At 48.3% G+C, this 15,360-nt stretch overlaps 2 protein-coding genes across 2 annotated transcripts; both read right to left on the minus strand.

Moving 5' to 3' along the window:
* Positions 1-1,361: 1,361 nt before the first annotated feature.
* PFICI_10666 (uncharacterized protein) lies at positions 1,362-3,341 on the minus strand (the record flags this gene model as incomplete). The annotated part of the gene is made up of 1 exon (XM_007839247.1): positions 1,362-3,341. The coding sequence occupies one exon, from the start codon at positions 3,339-3,341 to the stop codon at positions 1,362-1,364; it is 1,980 nt and encodes a 659-aa protein (XP_007837438.1).
* An 8,179-nt stretch (positions 3,342-11,520) lies between these two features.
* Positions 11,521-12,651, minus strand: PFICI_10667 (uncharacterized protein; the record flags this gene model as incomplete). Its single annotated transcript, XM_007839248.1, has 2 exons — positions 11,521-12,271; positions 12,332-12,651. 2 exons carry the CDS (start codon positions 12,649-12,651, stop codon positions 11,521-11,523), a joined length of 1,071 nt encoding a protein of 356 aa, XP_007837439.1.
* Between the last annotated feature and the right edge of the window lie 2,709 nt (positions 12,652-15,360).

Consider the following 15,360-nt stretch of genomic DNA (forward strand, 5'->3'; position numbering starts at 1 on the left):
ACTGGCGCAACGCATTTCGGGGAAGGAGCGGCAGTTCGGTCGTCAGGTTAAAGTGCAGGAGGAGCTGCATAGAACAGACTTGATTTTCCCGTTCGTGAATTGGGGGAGGTGTGCGCAGTGCTTGATAACTTGTGCTCCTGGGGAATCGGCGCCAATGATGACGAGGAAGGATCGGTGACTTGCGGGGGGAGGCAGGTATGGGATTCGATTCGGGGCTCGGTGGAATGGTGGTCGCGAACTACTCGAGGTGCTCTGATCTCTTGAGTATCACAGAGACATGAAGGGGGTGGACCAGTCGGACTGGAAGGGGTTCGCGATGTCAAGTAAGGCAAGAAGGCCGTGGTGTGGCTGCAGAACCACAGATGATAACCTCGACGGCGAAAAAGAGCCGATGTAGAAACATGGAACAATCTATGGATGCACGACAATGGAAAACACACGGCAAAGGGAAACAATCGGTCAGACGAGTGCCACGAGTGCTCTCATGTTCTGATATTAGCCAATGCCTGGTGTTCTCGCTGTCCCTTGAAGCGGTGTTGGAGGAGAGCGAAAATGGAGGGCTGGATCAAGTGTTGATTGTTGGCGTCACTGCCGCAAATGTGATTTCGAGCGTAGCTAGTTTGGTTACCTTCCTCCTACAATTTAAGGTCAGGTCCCGTAGCGCCTAAAGTTCCTACCTTAATCAGTTTGACCGTGACCGTGTCACCGCTAGCGACTATCGATAAGCTCAACCAGCAGCCCAGCCCTGCCCCGCGTCGCCATGATTGCTCACCACAGCTTAAGCACGGACGGAATACATAGTACGCCCCCAACGGTATCATATCCATTCATTTTCACATGCATCTTGATCCAATCTCCCAAACGTCTTGTCCATGTCCAGGTGGTACATCTACACATTTCATCATACTGTATCCTCTAGGCACCTAGATGCGACACATGTATTCAACATGGAAATTAGATGGCAAATACAATACTGATTCGTTGCTACTTCTGCACTGTTGAATACTTCCGAGCAACTGTTTGTGTTAAAACTCACCATCTGCATGTCCGTGCAGTCTCCATACTAAGGTCTACCATTATTTGTATCACCGAGATCAGGCGCGACCGGGGAAGCTTGAAGTAGATCATATTTCCTGATATGAAATTCGGTATGGCCAAAAGAGAATATTTGAATTGGTACTGCCTTGAATGCTTCCTGGAAAGGGAGGGAAAAAAAAAAAAAAAAAGATTACCGCGTGCGGCATGATGTTCTCAATTCTGGGGTATTTGGAAATCTTGATAATACTCCCAGCTATATTGCTATATTGCGCTATCTCGAATTTTGAGCCCGAATTTTTCTCGTTTTCGAAGAAATGAGGAAACTAATTCTTGGCATACATTTTTTCAAACATCTCCACGTCTATGTCTGCTTCATCAAGCTCGGACAGAATTGATGACTCATCGCTATCATAGTCGTCACTACCAGGGTCACCGTCGTCTTCTGCGGACTGCGCATTGTTGTCAGATACGGAAGTACCTAGCCTCACATATGCCTGAGAATCGTCTTGTGCAGTGTCTTTCTTGACCAGGCTCTTCTCTTGTTTCGTGGCCTCTTTAGCTTTGGTGTTGCGTTTGGTGAACCGATTGAGCAAGTGCTCCAGCGGACACTCGGCCTTTTCCCAGGCCTCCGTACCCATGAAACTCTTGTCGTTGCATCGGTAGCAGTCTTTGCCATGTTGGATGAACAGTTGATGCAGGCCGTATTTGAGCTCATCAGGGCAGCGCACTTCTAAATGGCTAAAAGTGTCGTCCTCGTTCGTATTTTGAGGAACCCAGCCCAGCCATCTAGACATGCGGAACACATGTGTGTCGACGGCAAAGCATGGCCGTTGAAGACAGAATAGTGTGACACATGCCGCAGTCTTCACCCCAACTCCAGGGTATCGCACAAAGTGCTTCATCACTTCGTTAGTGTCCAAGTCATGCAAATGATCCAATGAGAGCATTTCCTGGTCAGCTTTCATTATCTCCAGTCTTTTCTGTCCATCCGTCTTGTCTGCTGCTCCTGCCACATCAGCCTTGATGCCAGTTTCTTTCTCCGTCAAGTAAGCTGCTCGACGTGCCATGTTCTCATCATGCACCATGGCCAAGATTCCTTGGATGTGCTTTGCTTTGATTTTGCCGAGCCCGCCGTTCTTGAGTTGCTGATAGACATCGTCAAATTCAGCAAGTCTGACATTGTTCCAGTTGACGCTTCCTTTGCCAATACCGTCTTTGAGGACGCCGAACCTCTCAACAAGCTTTCGCAACATTCCATCAGCTGACTCAAATGTCGTCGAACCACTGAGAACGGTTCGTACAAGTCCGTCGAGGATGCACGGTACCTCACCACAGCCAGCGACCTCTAGGGACGGAGCAGGGATCTTTTTTGGCGGTAGAGTTGACACCTTGTCGTGTATGCTGGCAAGAATGTCATAGACTTGCTTGCATTGATCTGCTGAGGGAGAAGTCCATTCTGGATAAGGAGTTTCACCCGGTGTGAGACCATAGGGATTTTCTTTGGTCCTTCGAGCCTTTCTTCGCGGCTTTTTCTCATTCAAGCTTTTATCATTATTGTCATCGTCCTCTGAATCGTCCTCAACTGATATGCGTCGCTTTTTCTTTGGAGCTTTTGCAACACCAGTCTCCTTCAAATCATTGTTTGCGTCTTCACACTGATTGTTCTCTTGCTGGGTAGTTGCATATGAGATAGGCCTTTTTGCTCTTAAGCCATATCTGTTCTGGGGCTGGGACTTCTGATACTGGTTCTCGCGTGCATGGCCATCAGATGCGCTGTTCTCATCAAGAGAGCCTGTGTCAATGATTGTTGTCACCGTGTCGGCTGTTATAGTTGGTCGCCAAACTCGACCAAGATTGTGCGGCAGAATTTCCCAATTACCTTTGGTAGGATCATTTTGTGCTTCTTCCGTTGCTTCTCTGTCCGTGGTAGATAGCTCGAGGCCTGTGAGATCACTGGCGTCTTTCTGTTTAATTGGGTCATCTATGCCTTGAGGAACAGTCGCAGACTCCTGTGGCACTTTGTCCAGTTCTGTTGGAGGGGAGATTGGTAGTTGCTGAGAAGTTCTTGAGGTTCCCGAAATCAGTTTGATGCGCACGATCCGGTGTGGACTGTTATGTTGACTTCTTCCTTCATCATTCGACTTGGTAGTGTCTGGTGTAGCCTGTCGAGGGGGGCGTTGATCGGTGACGTCAGCGCCATGAGGAACACTGGAAGTCGCATTCTGTAGCAAGTCTGTCTTGACATGTTCACCATCAAAGGAGGCTAAAGCAATAGCCTGGCGCGTAGCAGATCGAGTCTGCATGGTATCAATCGGATCGGCGACGATGCTGGGTGGTTGTGTAGATGTATATATCGGCGTCGCAGAGAAGACATACCAGGTTCAGGTACGCTGGCAGATATACGATATGGGGAATAGGAAAGAGCGTCGCCGTCAGGGGTCAGGGAAAAGAGCGTCGTTCCAGAGTGAATATGGTGAGAGCAGGTTCAGGTACGCTGTGTGAGATACGACCATAAGACTTGCAACTGGAAGTTGCATGAAAAGGAGAGCTTGAGGTACGCTGACAGATGTACGATGTTGAGAATGATCAGTGGATTCGTCGTCGATTATCATGAAGTTGTGCGAAAGATTGAGCTTTGAGGTGCAGGCACGACGATAAAGATAGGATATCAGGACTAGAATGGCAGTCGCATGAAAGGAGGGCACGGTCCAGGTACGCTGCCAAAGATACGAAAGACAAGATTGACATCAAATGTCAAGTACAAGGAAGGTTCAGGTACGCTGTCACAGTGGCAATCACGAAAAAGATTGGACGAGGCAGTCACTAAAGGGAGAGGTTGAGGTACGCTGCTGTGAAGACGATACCAGAGCTCAAATAAGTAAATGGCAACAGGAAAGGGGAGGTTCCGGTACGCTACGCAAGGCACGGTTACGAGAAAGATTGACCAGAATAATGCATGCAGTTCACGCTGCAAAAGGAGATTCTGGTGTGCTGCGAGAAACACGAATATGAATAATGAATGGGACAGCACACAAACATGCTGACGATGTCGCTGACCAGCTGACAATTCAAAGGGTCGGAGCATACTAATTATGCAAGATTTACATATGCAGAAATATCTAGTGATGGGTATTGAATTAGTACTAAGAGGGAGTCCACCAGAAAAGTGAGATGTTGAATGTTAATTTAGGGAGGTGGCAACTATAGGGAAGGAACGTGAACTGAAAAGACGGCAAGAGCGACGATGAGAAAAGAACGCATATCCACATCAATAAAGAAGTGAATCACAAGAGAACACATTGATGCGCCAGTGAGAATTCCGCTGCGACCAAATATTAGCGTATGATTGATGAAAATAATAAGCGAGAGAAATTTCATCGGCTTCAATATTTTGTACATCGATCTCAAAAAATTCTTTCGACTTCTCATAGGAAATAGAAAGAATAGTGATCACGTCTTCTTTTACAGCGGAACAGTTCTCACAAGATGAATGTGATCGATGATTGAGTGAACGTGCTCATTCCCCGTGATCTGAGAGTTCATCTTAAAGGGAAATACCACATAATGATTGTTCATACGAGCAAGAAGATTTGTGAATCTTGGTTCATGTGCAAGAATCATCTTCACAACAGTACTAGGCTGACGTACCACATGCTTGCTGTTCAATGCTTGCTGTTCAATGATTGAGAACATGATGTGATGCAAGTGATGAAACGAGTGAGCTCATAGCAAATGTTGACATGACTGGCTCAGTTCCAAAATCATTGATTCTTATACATGGAAAGAGTACAAAGTAGAAGTTCTGGTCTGACACCAAGCAGAAGCCCTTTATGCTGTGTACCTGTGTCTCATGGCCACAGACTGTATAAGCTTCTAAGTCTCACTTGAGATTATTCCAGATACACCGTACAAATGGTGTTCATCCCAGACCAGAATATCGTCCACGATCCTGCTTCCTCTCAAAGATAGATGCCATCCAAGTTTTTAAATCCCTTTGCTCCAATATAAAGTCCTTTGTTCCATTTCCATGAAAAGGCAAGGTTCCTTGTTATAGATAAGGCAGAGGAAACTCGATGTAGTCTAAACTTGGTGGTCAAGTAGTGTGGTGATGAAAACCCAAACCACAAAACTATAAATTCAAAGTGTCCAGAGCTTGATACTGCGTTTGTTTGACACTGAAAAATCAAAGTCCATAGGTTTTGTGACATTGATTAATACACAGATAAGACTGAAATCGGTTGGAGAAATCGATCCTTATATGTAATGGCTAGCTCGCTACTTTCTTCTATCAACCAACAGTAAACAGTCACAATTCATGGTGTTGACTCATAATTTATTTGGAAGTCTCATATTTCATTTCCTATTGAGAAAGAAACATGTCTGTTCGCTCTTCAATGTCAGATCTAGTTGAGCAAACAGACACAAACCAATGATAGCTGCACACCGCCATGGTTGTTTGTAAGTCATCTGGCGATACAAAAGTCCCAAACTGCAACCCCCCTTCCAACCTTTGCATAACTCAAATTAGAAAACATGGACACAAATTTGATCGGCGAAGAAAAGGTCTGGGACTCATCCGAGAGCACCCCCTGACTACCTGCATATTATCATATACTTCTATACAACATACTTTCGCCGGCAATCATATAAACGGCGACTATATTATCCTGGTTTAAGGTTAGGCCAAGCTCTCTCGCCATTTGCAATCATGGGGTCGCAATCACAACCAGAAAGGGCGCGTGCGCACTTCCCAAAGCATCACCGACCCCCCTTCCTTTGCCCAGCCTTACGGAGCTAGAACGGCTATCGCTTTTGCTTGAACGGACGACGGCGTCGCGGAGGAAAGAATGAAGCCGTTTTCCGCCCCCACGATGTATTCCAAACCTTCTCGATGCAGGGCTCCAATGGCTTGTGCCCTTGATCTCTTCAAATGCCGCGAAGTCATATAGAGTTTGGGGGGGATGAAGATGAGCAAGTTTGGACCCTACCTAAGCAAATACCGTTGATCGACAGGGTGCGCGGACCCTTTCCCCTGGAGCTCTCGCCTTTGTATACACAGTAAAGTTCAATAAAGAATCAGAAGAGCCCAAGGAGCCTTGTACCACCTGCTTTTCTTCATCCGTCCCTCCCACCCCCCCTTGGCGGAGCGGTTTTCCGCCGGGGGTATGTGCCGGGACGTTTGACATGGCGACAGCCGGCCGCGCGGGTCACGGGGGATCTGCAACTGGTCTGAGGAAATACTGCCAAGCCTGCCATGTGTTTTTTTTTTCTTGGACTTCTTGACTCGGACTTTGGCTATTTCCAGGCGGTTTTTTTTTTCTCTGGAGAGAAGATGATCTCACAGGCAGATTTCGAAACTCTATTCTCTGTGGCTTGGATGTCCAAGGGTCGAGATTAGGCCCATCGCTTTCGCTTGTCGGCCAAAAATACGACTAACCTAGTAGTACTATGTAGCATGTCGTAAAATAATAATACTTTGGTGGTTAATTAGTTGTGAAATAACAGAATTCTAGACCCCAATGACTAAGCGGTCATGTACGCGTATCTAGCAGGCAGCAGAATAAAACCGACCCTGGCTGGCTTGAAGGGTTCTAAATGTACCGTACCCTCGCTAATGAGATCCGAGAAAAGTTCGGATTCTTTGGAGTTGGTTTTCTCGGGTTCGGCCTTCGCACATTTTCGCGTCCGCTCCACTCCCCAAAAAAAGCGACAGCTAATAGTTGCGCGCATCTCCTTAGTAGTAGGGTAGATCATGAAAATTCATATTTCATGTCTCCGCAAGGAGGGGGGTGAAAATTGTAGCGGTCTGCCTGCCCAGTGGGATCGAGGAAACAGATCCCTTCGCGATCTACTATAGGAGGGATAGTAAAGATAACAATGAAGAAGAAGACATCTTTGACCTTCTCATGTCATCGATCTTGATCGATCGCATGATTTCAAATTGAAATCGCATGTGACATGGAGCATCTACTCCAGGGGGGCGGAAGCAATGCTCCCCTCTAGAACGTACGAGGTACTAACGGTGTCCTCTCCATTCTCTCCTCCATGAGAGATCGAGAGATTGAGAGAGACAGACGATGCGCTGTGCTCCCCTAACCCATGTAACCTTGGCGACCTAAAAGCAACGGCCCACAGCGCCTGAGGCCCTTGCAGGCCAGGGCGGTGGGGCTGACGGTGTGTTTTAAACACAGGGGATGCTGAAGGCTGGGGAGCTCCCTACTCATGTACATACAAGCATTGATGATCATATACCTATGGAAGATTGAGCGATGCCTAACATAACGAGCAAGTCAGTGCTTTTTTAAGTTGTGGGCTGTGCCAACAACACGTAGATATGCATGGTTGTTCTTACTCAGCGCACTGGCGATGATCCATGCCTCCTGTGAAGCTCGACGTGGAAGAGCCATGGGCAGCATTTGAGATTACTTTCACCTACTCTACTGTGTAGGTAAGGATCGTATCTTGTATTGGACTACTGCGAATTTCTAGCGGGTTACTTTGTCGTTGCCGGGACCCGGGACAGGCCGCACGTGGGTGTGGCAAAGGTGGTGCCTTAACTAAGCTGTGCCTCAATGATGCATTTGATATCTTGCCAACTCCACAATCGTCAGATCCCAAAAGAGTGAGAGAGACAGCCCAAAACGTACTGGACCAGCTGGGGCTGCGCTGGTGGCATACCACACAAACACACACACACACACACACCGCGGTCAGAGCCAATAGACGTTTCATCCGAATCTGCCAACAAGTTGGCGGATACGATACCCGGTCGCGCGCAATGAATCATTATCTAGTAAGAAAAAGCGAGAACGAGTTTCACCATACACGCCATGGATGGATGGCTGATATCGCAAATAATCGTAACAAGTCCTTCTCTCGCATTCGCTTTATTCGGTCCGCCGCATAGGTCGAGCCGCGGAGCGAAGATGGAGGCTCAGATGAGGAAAAGACGTGCGCGCCGCGCGAAGTCCATTTTTTTGCGATGTCGAGTCTCGTCTTGTCGCTATGGCCGAGCGTAGATGTTATGGGGCTGAGGCCCGTATCTCAACACTTGTCATGGCCTCGAATTGACGTGTGAATAGCCTACTGAAAGAGCGACTGCCCGAGGCCTTGTCCGTGGAAAAGATTTGCGCTAACAAGTAGAGAAATTTTTATAATCCTGGCAGACTATACACACAAGCTGCCTTGCTCCAGCATTGTACTATGTATGGATAGCATTCTTCAACCGGGATCCCATCACATAATGATCAAACAAACTTCAATTTACTTGAGTGACTTTGGAGATACAAAATCGCTACCTACATGGTATGACTTGTGCATCGTGGGTCGAAGAATGCAAGATAATTGGGCTGGTCGGGGCTTTTGCGACATATGATGGTATTACAATCTGGGACGGGTACGATAGTAAGATCCTGGTGGATGGGAAAAGTCTTATTTCAACGACGGAAAACTGAGTGGAGCATGGCAATCGGAGATCATTCTTCTTCTTCTTTTCAACGTTTCCCAAGGCTCTTCGCCGAATTTTCACCCTCTTTGGATGCTATCGTGATGGATAATCGTGGCTTTGAAAAGGCATATTACTGGCCCGAGGTCTGGAGAGGTTGGCTATGACGTCTGGTATTGCTTCTCCTTACTCGCGGGTATCCGCCCGTGTACGGGGGTGTGCTATAGCTGGAATAGGACCGAGTGGACAGTTTATATTGACATCGTTGATCATTTGCTTACTCACGCTGGCCCGACAAGAAAAAAAACAGAGCACTGGATCCGGGGTAGAGCTGGATCTTGGTCATTTTTGGGTGGATATATATGGTCGGCCATGACTCGCTGCGTCTCCGCGCATCCTTATCTGTCAAATAATCTGCGAGCGACTGGCTGAAGAGAATTTCGTCACAACCAATCTGTCCTGGCAATTTCTTGCTCAAAGCCGAGTCATGATACGCCGAGGAAGCAAATAAAAAAGAAAGATGTTCAGTTACTTGTCGTCAGTGTGGATTGTATGTTATCAGATCGCCAGCAAGCAACGATTGACCTACCTCACCTAGCGATAGCTCCCCCCCGGCCAACCCCCGACAAAGGGTAGCTGTTTTTATGCAAGACAGAAATCTTGGCAACAGAGCCCTGAAAATTGGCGTCGCGATTGGGGGACCGAGTACATCTTGTGTCGCTAAAGTAACAGCGAGTACTCCAAGCCGACGATGGCATTGACAGCCCAGCTTGCCAAGGCATGGCAAGACTGACTAGTGGAGGGGAATTACTAACACACAGGTCATTTCTTTCATTTTTTTCTCTTGTCAGTCTCTATTCTCTTTCTGTCGGGTCGGTGTCAAGACCCAAAGATCATACCAAATCCGCTCCGCTGTCCTTTCTCGGTGAGCGGACTCTCAAAGTGCCCGAGGTACTGCTCCTGTTGGCAACGAGAAAGTCCCCGACGGAGATTGCTAAGGCCGGTTCGGGAGGAAGCGAGTACTTTTGCAACCCGAATAAGGAAGTAAGCAAAGATTATGAATCCCATTCAGTGCCCTTGTAACAGACACGGTGTTTTTTTTTTTTTTCTGTTGGGATTACCAAAGCCTGAGATTACTGAGCTACAGTCTCGATATTGTTACTTGCCGAAAAGTTCACCCTCCCTTCTCCATCAGGCTATGCTTGTCCAACATGCATGTAAGGTTCGTGTGATGGAACGAAGAAGAACACGAAAAAGCCAAATCAATACCCCAAACTTGCATATGCCCTCGACTTCAAAAGGAACAAATGTCAACCCAGCAGGGGTCCCAATCAAATTGATTCCATAGAGATCGACGCAAGGGTGGTTAGAAAGCTCAGGTGTAGGTAAGGTAGGCAGGGCACTTTCTTGGCCTTTTGGGGGTCACGGTAGCAATAGGAGCCGTTGGCGAGAGGGGTGACACGATCGTTGGTTGGTCATGTTGCCAAGGGGGGCTGCACAAGATTTTTTTAAGGCCCCCCCTTTCAGTGACCACAAACGAAAGAGATCGAAAGGTTAATTGATGTTGGGATAGGTAGTCATTTCTGTTGCCCACCTTGTTCTTTTGCTGCCAACTTTGGAAGACATATCTGCACCGGAAGCATGTATTGCGTCGTGCTTTGGGGCTGAGCGAGACTTAATTCGTAAGCTTTTTCTTGACCATTGTGCCGTTGCCGAGCCAAGCTATCATGGCCTACGTAAGGAGAGCCTTCTGGGCATTAGCAGGCAGGGCTGTTAACCCATGTATGTATCCCTCACTAAAGATGCATAGGTGCCGTGTATGAATAGAAAACTTGCTCACTTTCTCCAAGAACCCCAAGATCGCCGTTAGTATTGGCCCTGCTCAGGTGCAGGTGAAACGAATCAAATGTGACAATACGCAACGCGCGGGGCAGCTTTTGTGCAAGAAAGTTTGGGGCAGTAGTAGGAGGAGGGGAAATCATATTGCTTGGTTGGCTTACACGCCAGTCGCCTTTGTCTGGTCGTCTGGCGCCACCCCTCCATTACCTTGGGAATGATCGTGTTTAGCTGATCGACTTTTCCTCTCTCTCTCTCTCGCCTTTCTCTTGTTCAGAGACAGAAAAAAAGAGGTTCAAAGGCTCCTGTGTGACAATTTCTTCCTTGCGGATGCATGTCAGCAATGTCAGCGCGGGCGGGCGCCACCCTCCGCGGCTTGTCGCTGTAGGTGTAGATAGGGCCACGGGGATAAGCCCTTAAGCCTTTTAGCTCCGGTGAGTCAGTCAGCGCGCGCGCGCGCGCACACAATAGTGTAGGGCAGGCAATATGATGGACTATTCCCCGACCCCAGTGTCTAGAGGCAAAAAAGCTTGAGTTGTTAATACGAATGGCAAAGCTACAAAATCCCCCAAAATCCTCGAGTGTCGATCACCTCGAAAATGAGATCTGAGTCATATGGACTTTTTGAGCCTCGTACAATGCTACATGTAGTCAATATATGTGTGTTGGTGACACTGCTGGCAATGGGTTGCCCCACGCGTTGGCTTTGTGGACTAGGATTGGTAAGTGTAAGGTTTGAACCAACATGTAGGTCAGCTTAGATGAGTGGGAACATTCACAATGAAACACAAGACACAATTCGACTCGAGTTTGGTTGATAGCAAAAAAATTGTTGAAAAATTTCAAGATTGAATTTTCAAAGTGGTTCCGAGTGCTAGAATGCTCTCTAGATGAAATAACACCGTGCCAGTGAGGGGGATGAAGTAGTTCCCAAGACCACATTCCCGGATCATATAGTAGATAATACACGGGATCGGGTGGTTGGTTCGATCGAAATTGTACACGGGATCCCTGAAAGCCCAAACCCGTATGCGCCATCCTCCATTTGTGTAAAAATCCCCTTGAATCGAATGTACCTAGAGCGGCCAGCCCACTGCTCGAAAAACAAATGCCATGAACGCCTCTCCCAAATGGGAAACGGGGATGACCCAATCGCTTCTATAGTTGTCGTCATACTTCGTCATGAGTGCCCATATCTTCTCTCATGAGCGCAATGGATCTATGCCATAACCTGAGTAGATCATGGGATCGCCAACTCCGAGCATGACTTCCGGGTTGGGACACGACAAGATGTGCGGCTTGAGTGTGCCGAATTCTGATTCGACGAGGCCTTGGCTGAGCATCATGTCTGCCATGTTCATATCCATTTGCTGCATGAATTGTGGAATGCCGTTCATGGAGGTTGGCCTACCCATATTCCATGATGGGTAGGATGCCGGATTTGACGACGACTGGACCGGGAACAATGCGGTAGGATCCAATTCGCTAGGAATCGTACTCGTATCAAAGTCGTTATAAGAGTTGAAGCTTTGCGGCGACAGGGTCTGAAGATTTTGGTTGGCCATCATCGTTTTCCGGTAGTCCTGCTCAAAATCCGAATGGTCGAGCTCAGATGAGCTGGCTCGTTCTGTTCGGTTACATGTCGACTCGGTCTCGGTCTTGATACCTGTAGGCTGTGTTTCATGATCCATCTGCTGATGTACCTCTAGCTCGGCAGCCAATTTTGATAGACCAGCTTCGTCCTCGGGGAAGACAGTGTGAGGAGGCAGATCAGCATCTGCATTGGGACGAATGGATCCAAGTAACGTGGCAATGTTGTGGATGACAGGTTGTCCACGATCGTTGAGCTCGGGCTCGGCCAGATCCCATTGTTGACCATTGCGCACCATGGCGTATAGTTTGTGTACGGTAGCGATCAAAGCAAGTTGGGTATTTTCCAATACCTCGGCATAGCTGCGGTACGTTAGTATCTATGCACGCCGGCACCTTGTGTAAGGTCATGCGCAAACTCACCCTCGTGGTAATTGCTTATACTCGGTCTTCTTTCTTGTGCCCGCCGTACATACAAGCCCGTCGTCCTTACACCTCTTGCAGGGGAATTCTCCATCACACTTGGTCTTCTTTTGCCTGCACCGTTCGCAGGCTTTCCAAACTCTTTTATGCCTATCCATGTTGGAGCCGTGGGGCGAGAGCGGTGCATGATCATGTACTGGCGAATGCGAGGTCTGGCTAGCTCGTTTTGAGTTTCGGTGTACAGGCTTGACTGATTTCGTGCTCGACGCAGTATTCCTCCTTGCACCAGCTGTAGCTATTTTGGTATTGTTGTCCTCCATTGGAGGGGTAGGTAATCCTTTGTCCATGGCAGTAGTAGTAGTAAAGAAGGACTGCGTGGCAGACAGTGTAGCAGTTGTCGTGTAAGTGGTCGTGTGAGGGTGTGCGTGGGCCGGCGAATTGGTTTACCCCAAGCTTGGAGGATATAGGTGACAATAGCACTGTCGAGTGTCACTCAGGTACGTCCAAAAGGGGATGTCCCGACTAATATATTCAACACCAATAAAACAAACTCTGCAAAGTTTGATCAATCGTGGTGAAGAAGGTGGAAGGTGGAAAAAATAAAAAAGCACGAGCAGCAAAGATGTATTGAACGAGCTTAGCAGGAAGCTTAGTCTGGGTCCTTGGGGGGTTATGACTGAGGATGCGGCAGGATTATTAATGGTAAAAGGTCCAAGGTCGCAAGGGCGTGACGATTATGTGATGAAGCTGCTGGCCCAGGAACCCGGCAGTTTTAATAGTATTCATTGACAGCGGACCGGTCTGTGAAACGTAAGAGGAATACAGTGTGGACTGGCTTTACGCATGGCCGGCCTTGAGTTATGTCCGGGACGTCTTGTCTGTCTGGTGGGACCCAAGGTAAGGTCAGGAAGGTATGCTGAGTCTTTTTGGTTGCTGACAGGGGGGTGCTTTAGCTGGGTCCCGAGTATGTACTCTCTGGGTGTATCGAAAGTAACGAGGCCGCCCCCCTTCGCGACAGCCAGCAAGCCAGCAAGCAGGCAGGCCCCAGCATACCCTTCTATTTTCTGGCGACAGGCGACTGCCTTTGGGCGAAGTGAACTGTGGTGGAGGCCATCTGGGGGGTAAGAAGCAGCAGAGCAGGCAGTTGACGTCAACTCGGAAGCGTTCTCGCTCACTGGCTTGGCCCGTCTGGCAATTACGGTAGGTATGGACTACACACTACGTTCTGGCTATCGGCAGTCTGAGAGTCTGAGTTCCTACCAATAGGCATGCGTCACGGCTCGCAGTAGTTGGGACGATATAGACTTTCGGATTGGCGTTAGATCGCGAGTGCCAAGATTTCGCTAGCTGGGTAACTCCAGATGAGGTATGCCTAAGGTGAGGCGGAACCTCGTCGAGACATGAAGAACAGAAGACGCCTCTTATTTTTTTTTCTATGGTCTCTTTCCACAGCGCTGTGGAGAAGGTGAATCATGGATATGGAAGATGAGGCTTGGGACTCATGCCCACTCATCCCAGCTGCATTGCGATTCTCTGCATCTTCCTTCTCGTTCTTGAAACTGCTCTATGAGTCTACAAACTGTTTTGTTTGCCTCCTTTTTTTCGGTCGTCCAGTAAATGGAAGGAAGGGGGTGCTGAGGGGATTGCGAGTGGCTTGGTTGACGCCAATGCTGATGGTGCTTTCTTGTCCAAGTCTTGGGTAGCCAGATAATTTCTGGGCTTGCGCAGTAGAATACCAAGGGTGTACTTGGAGATACATCGGAGGTTGACATACGCGAATACACCGACGAGCTCGGGGACTGGAGAGGTGAGTAAGCCCTGCAGCAGTCTTTCCAGCAGGAGACCATCCGAGTGAACGAGCGAGCCAATCATTGCAACTGGACCCTGTTTTTCTCTTGATTTTTCTCATGTCCCGAGCTTTGATTCTACAAGTTATGAAAAATGTAGGGGCCTTGCATAACTCTTCCCTGTGGACCACCACCGTTCATGGTAATGTAGACTCCAAGACTTCGCGCGCCCGAAGCCGAGTTTGTTCAATCTGCCGCACAAGGGCCCCCTAGCAGATCGATCAACAGTCTATCCACAGGGAGGCTTTGACATGATTCTTGCGAGCGCAAGGGTCAACTTAAGCCCACCCCATAGGTAACGACAAATGGGTGATTATACACAGTACTCACACAATAGGCGCCATGATTTTGTCACCATCTTTGTCTGCTACGTGTGTGTTGTCTACTAACCAGACAGACAGACGCTCTCATGCTTGCATAGGTACATAGCATCGTAGCAGCATGCATACTTCCAGTCTTCAGGCCTTACACCCGCACGATCAATATCGCGGATAGCTTCCGTGACGACATGGAAGGTTTTGGCTACAACCAACAATTTCTTTCTGTCATGCATGACCTCGACACTGCTGCTCTACGCCCTTCTGCGAGTGTAACTTTGTGGGGCACTCACTTATTCTCTTGGGACTACTGTAGCTTGGATAGGTACCGTAGGGCGGCCGCACAGGGCGTCGCGCGAGGTCGATGAAAGTGCCCAACCTCCGCTTACACATGGACATTTTTTGAACACGGCGACGCTATCCGCTCCGTCACTTGTTAGCAATCCAGGTACAGTCTCAAGTCTCCTAGACCAAGGGTGCTATTGTCTCGACCCTTGGGAGATCCAGATGATTCTCCAAGTGATGAGTCTAAAATATAGTAGTAGCTACTTTTGTCCATCTCATGGCTTTACGATATCTCTCTCCACTTGGCCTATTGGCTAACTCTTGAACAAACAACAGGCTTGTAGTAGCAGCGGCCTGCATGAAGTTGTACTGGGAGGGTGGCACTAATATATCCGTATATCCTTGCTTGAAACTTCTGACATGTCACTATGGCTCAGTATGATTGCTGCACGGTCGCATCAGGCCTTACTTAGCATTAACTCACTGCCCTGAATAACACAAGCTATCCTGGAATGCGGCTGCATTGGGCTTGACATGTGCGCTGGATGTAGATATGCGCAGCTATTAGATGTAGTCTGAC

Source organism: Pestalotiopsis fici (genome assembly GCF_000516985.1).
Source record: "Pestalotiopsis fici W106-1 unplaced genomic scaffold PFICI_Scf_7, whole genome shotgun sequence".
Classification (NCBI taxonomy): Eukaryota; Fungi; Ascomycota; class Sordariomycetes; order Amphisphaeriales; family Sporocadaceae; genus Pestalotiopsis; species Pestalotiopsis fici.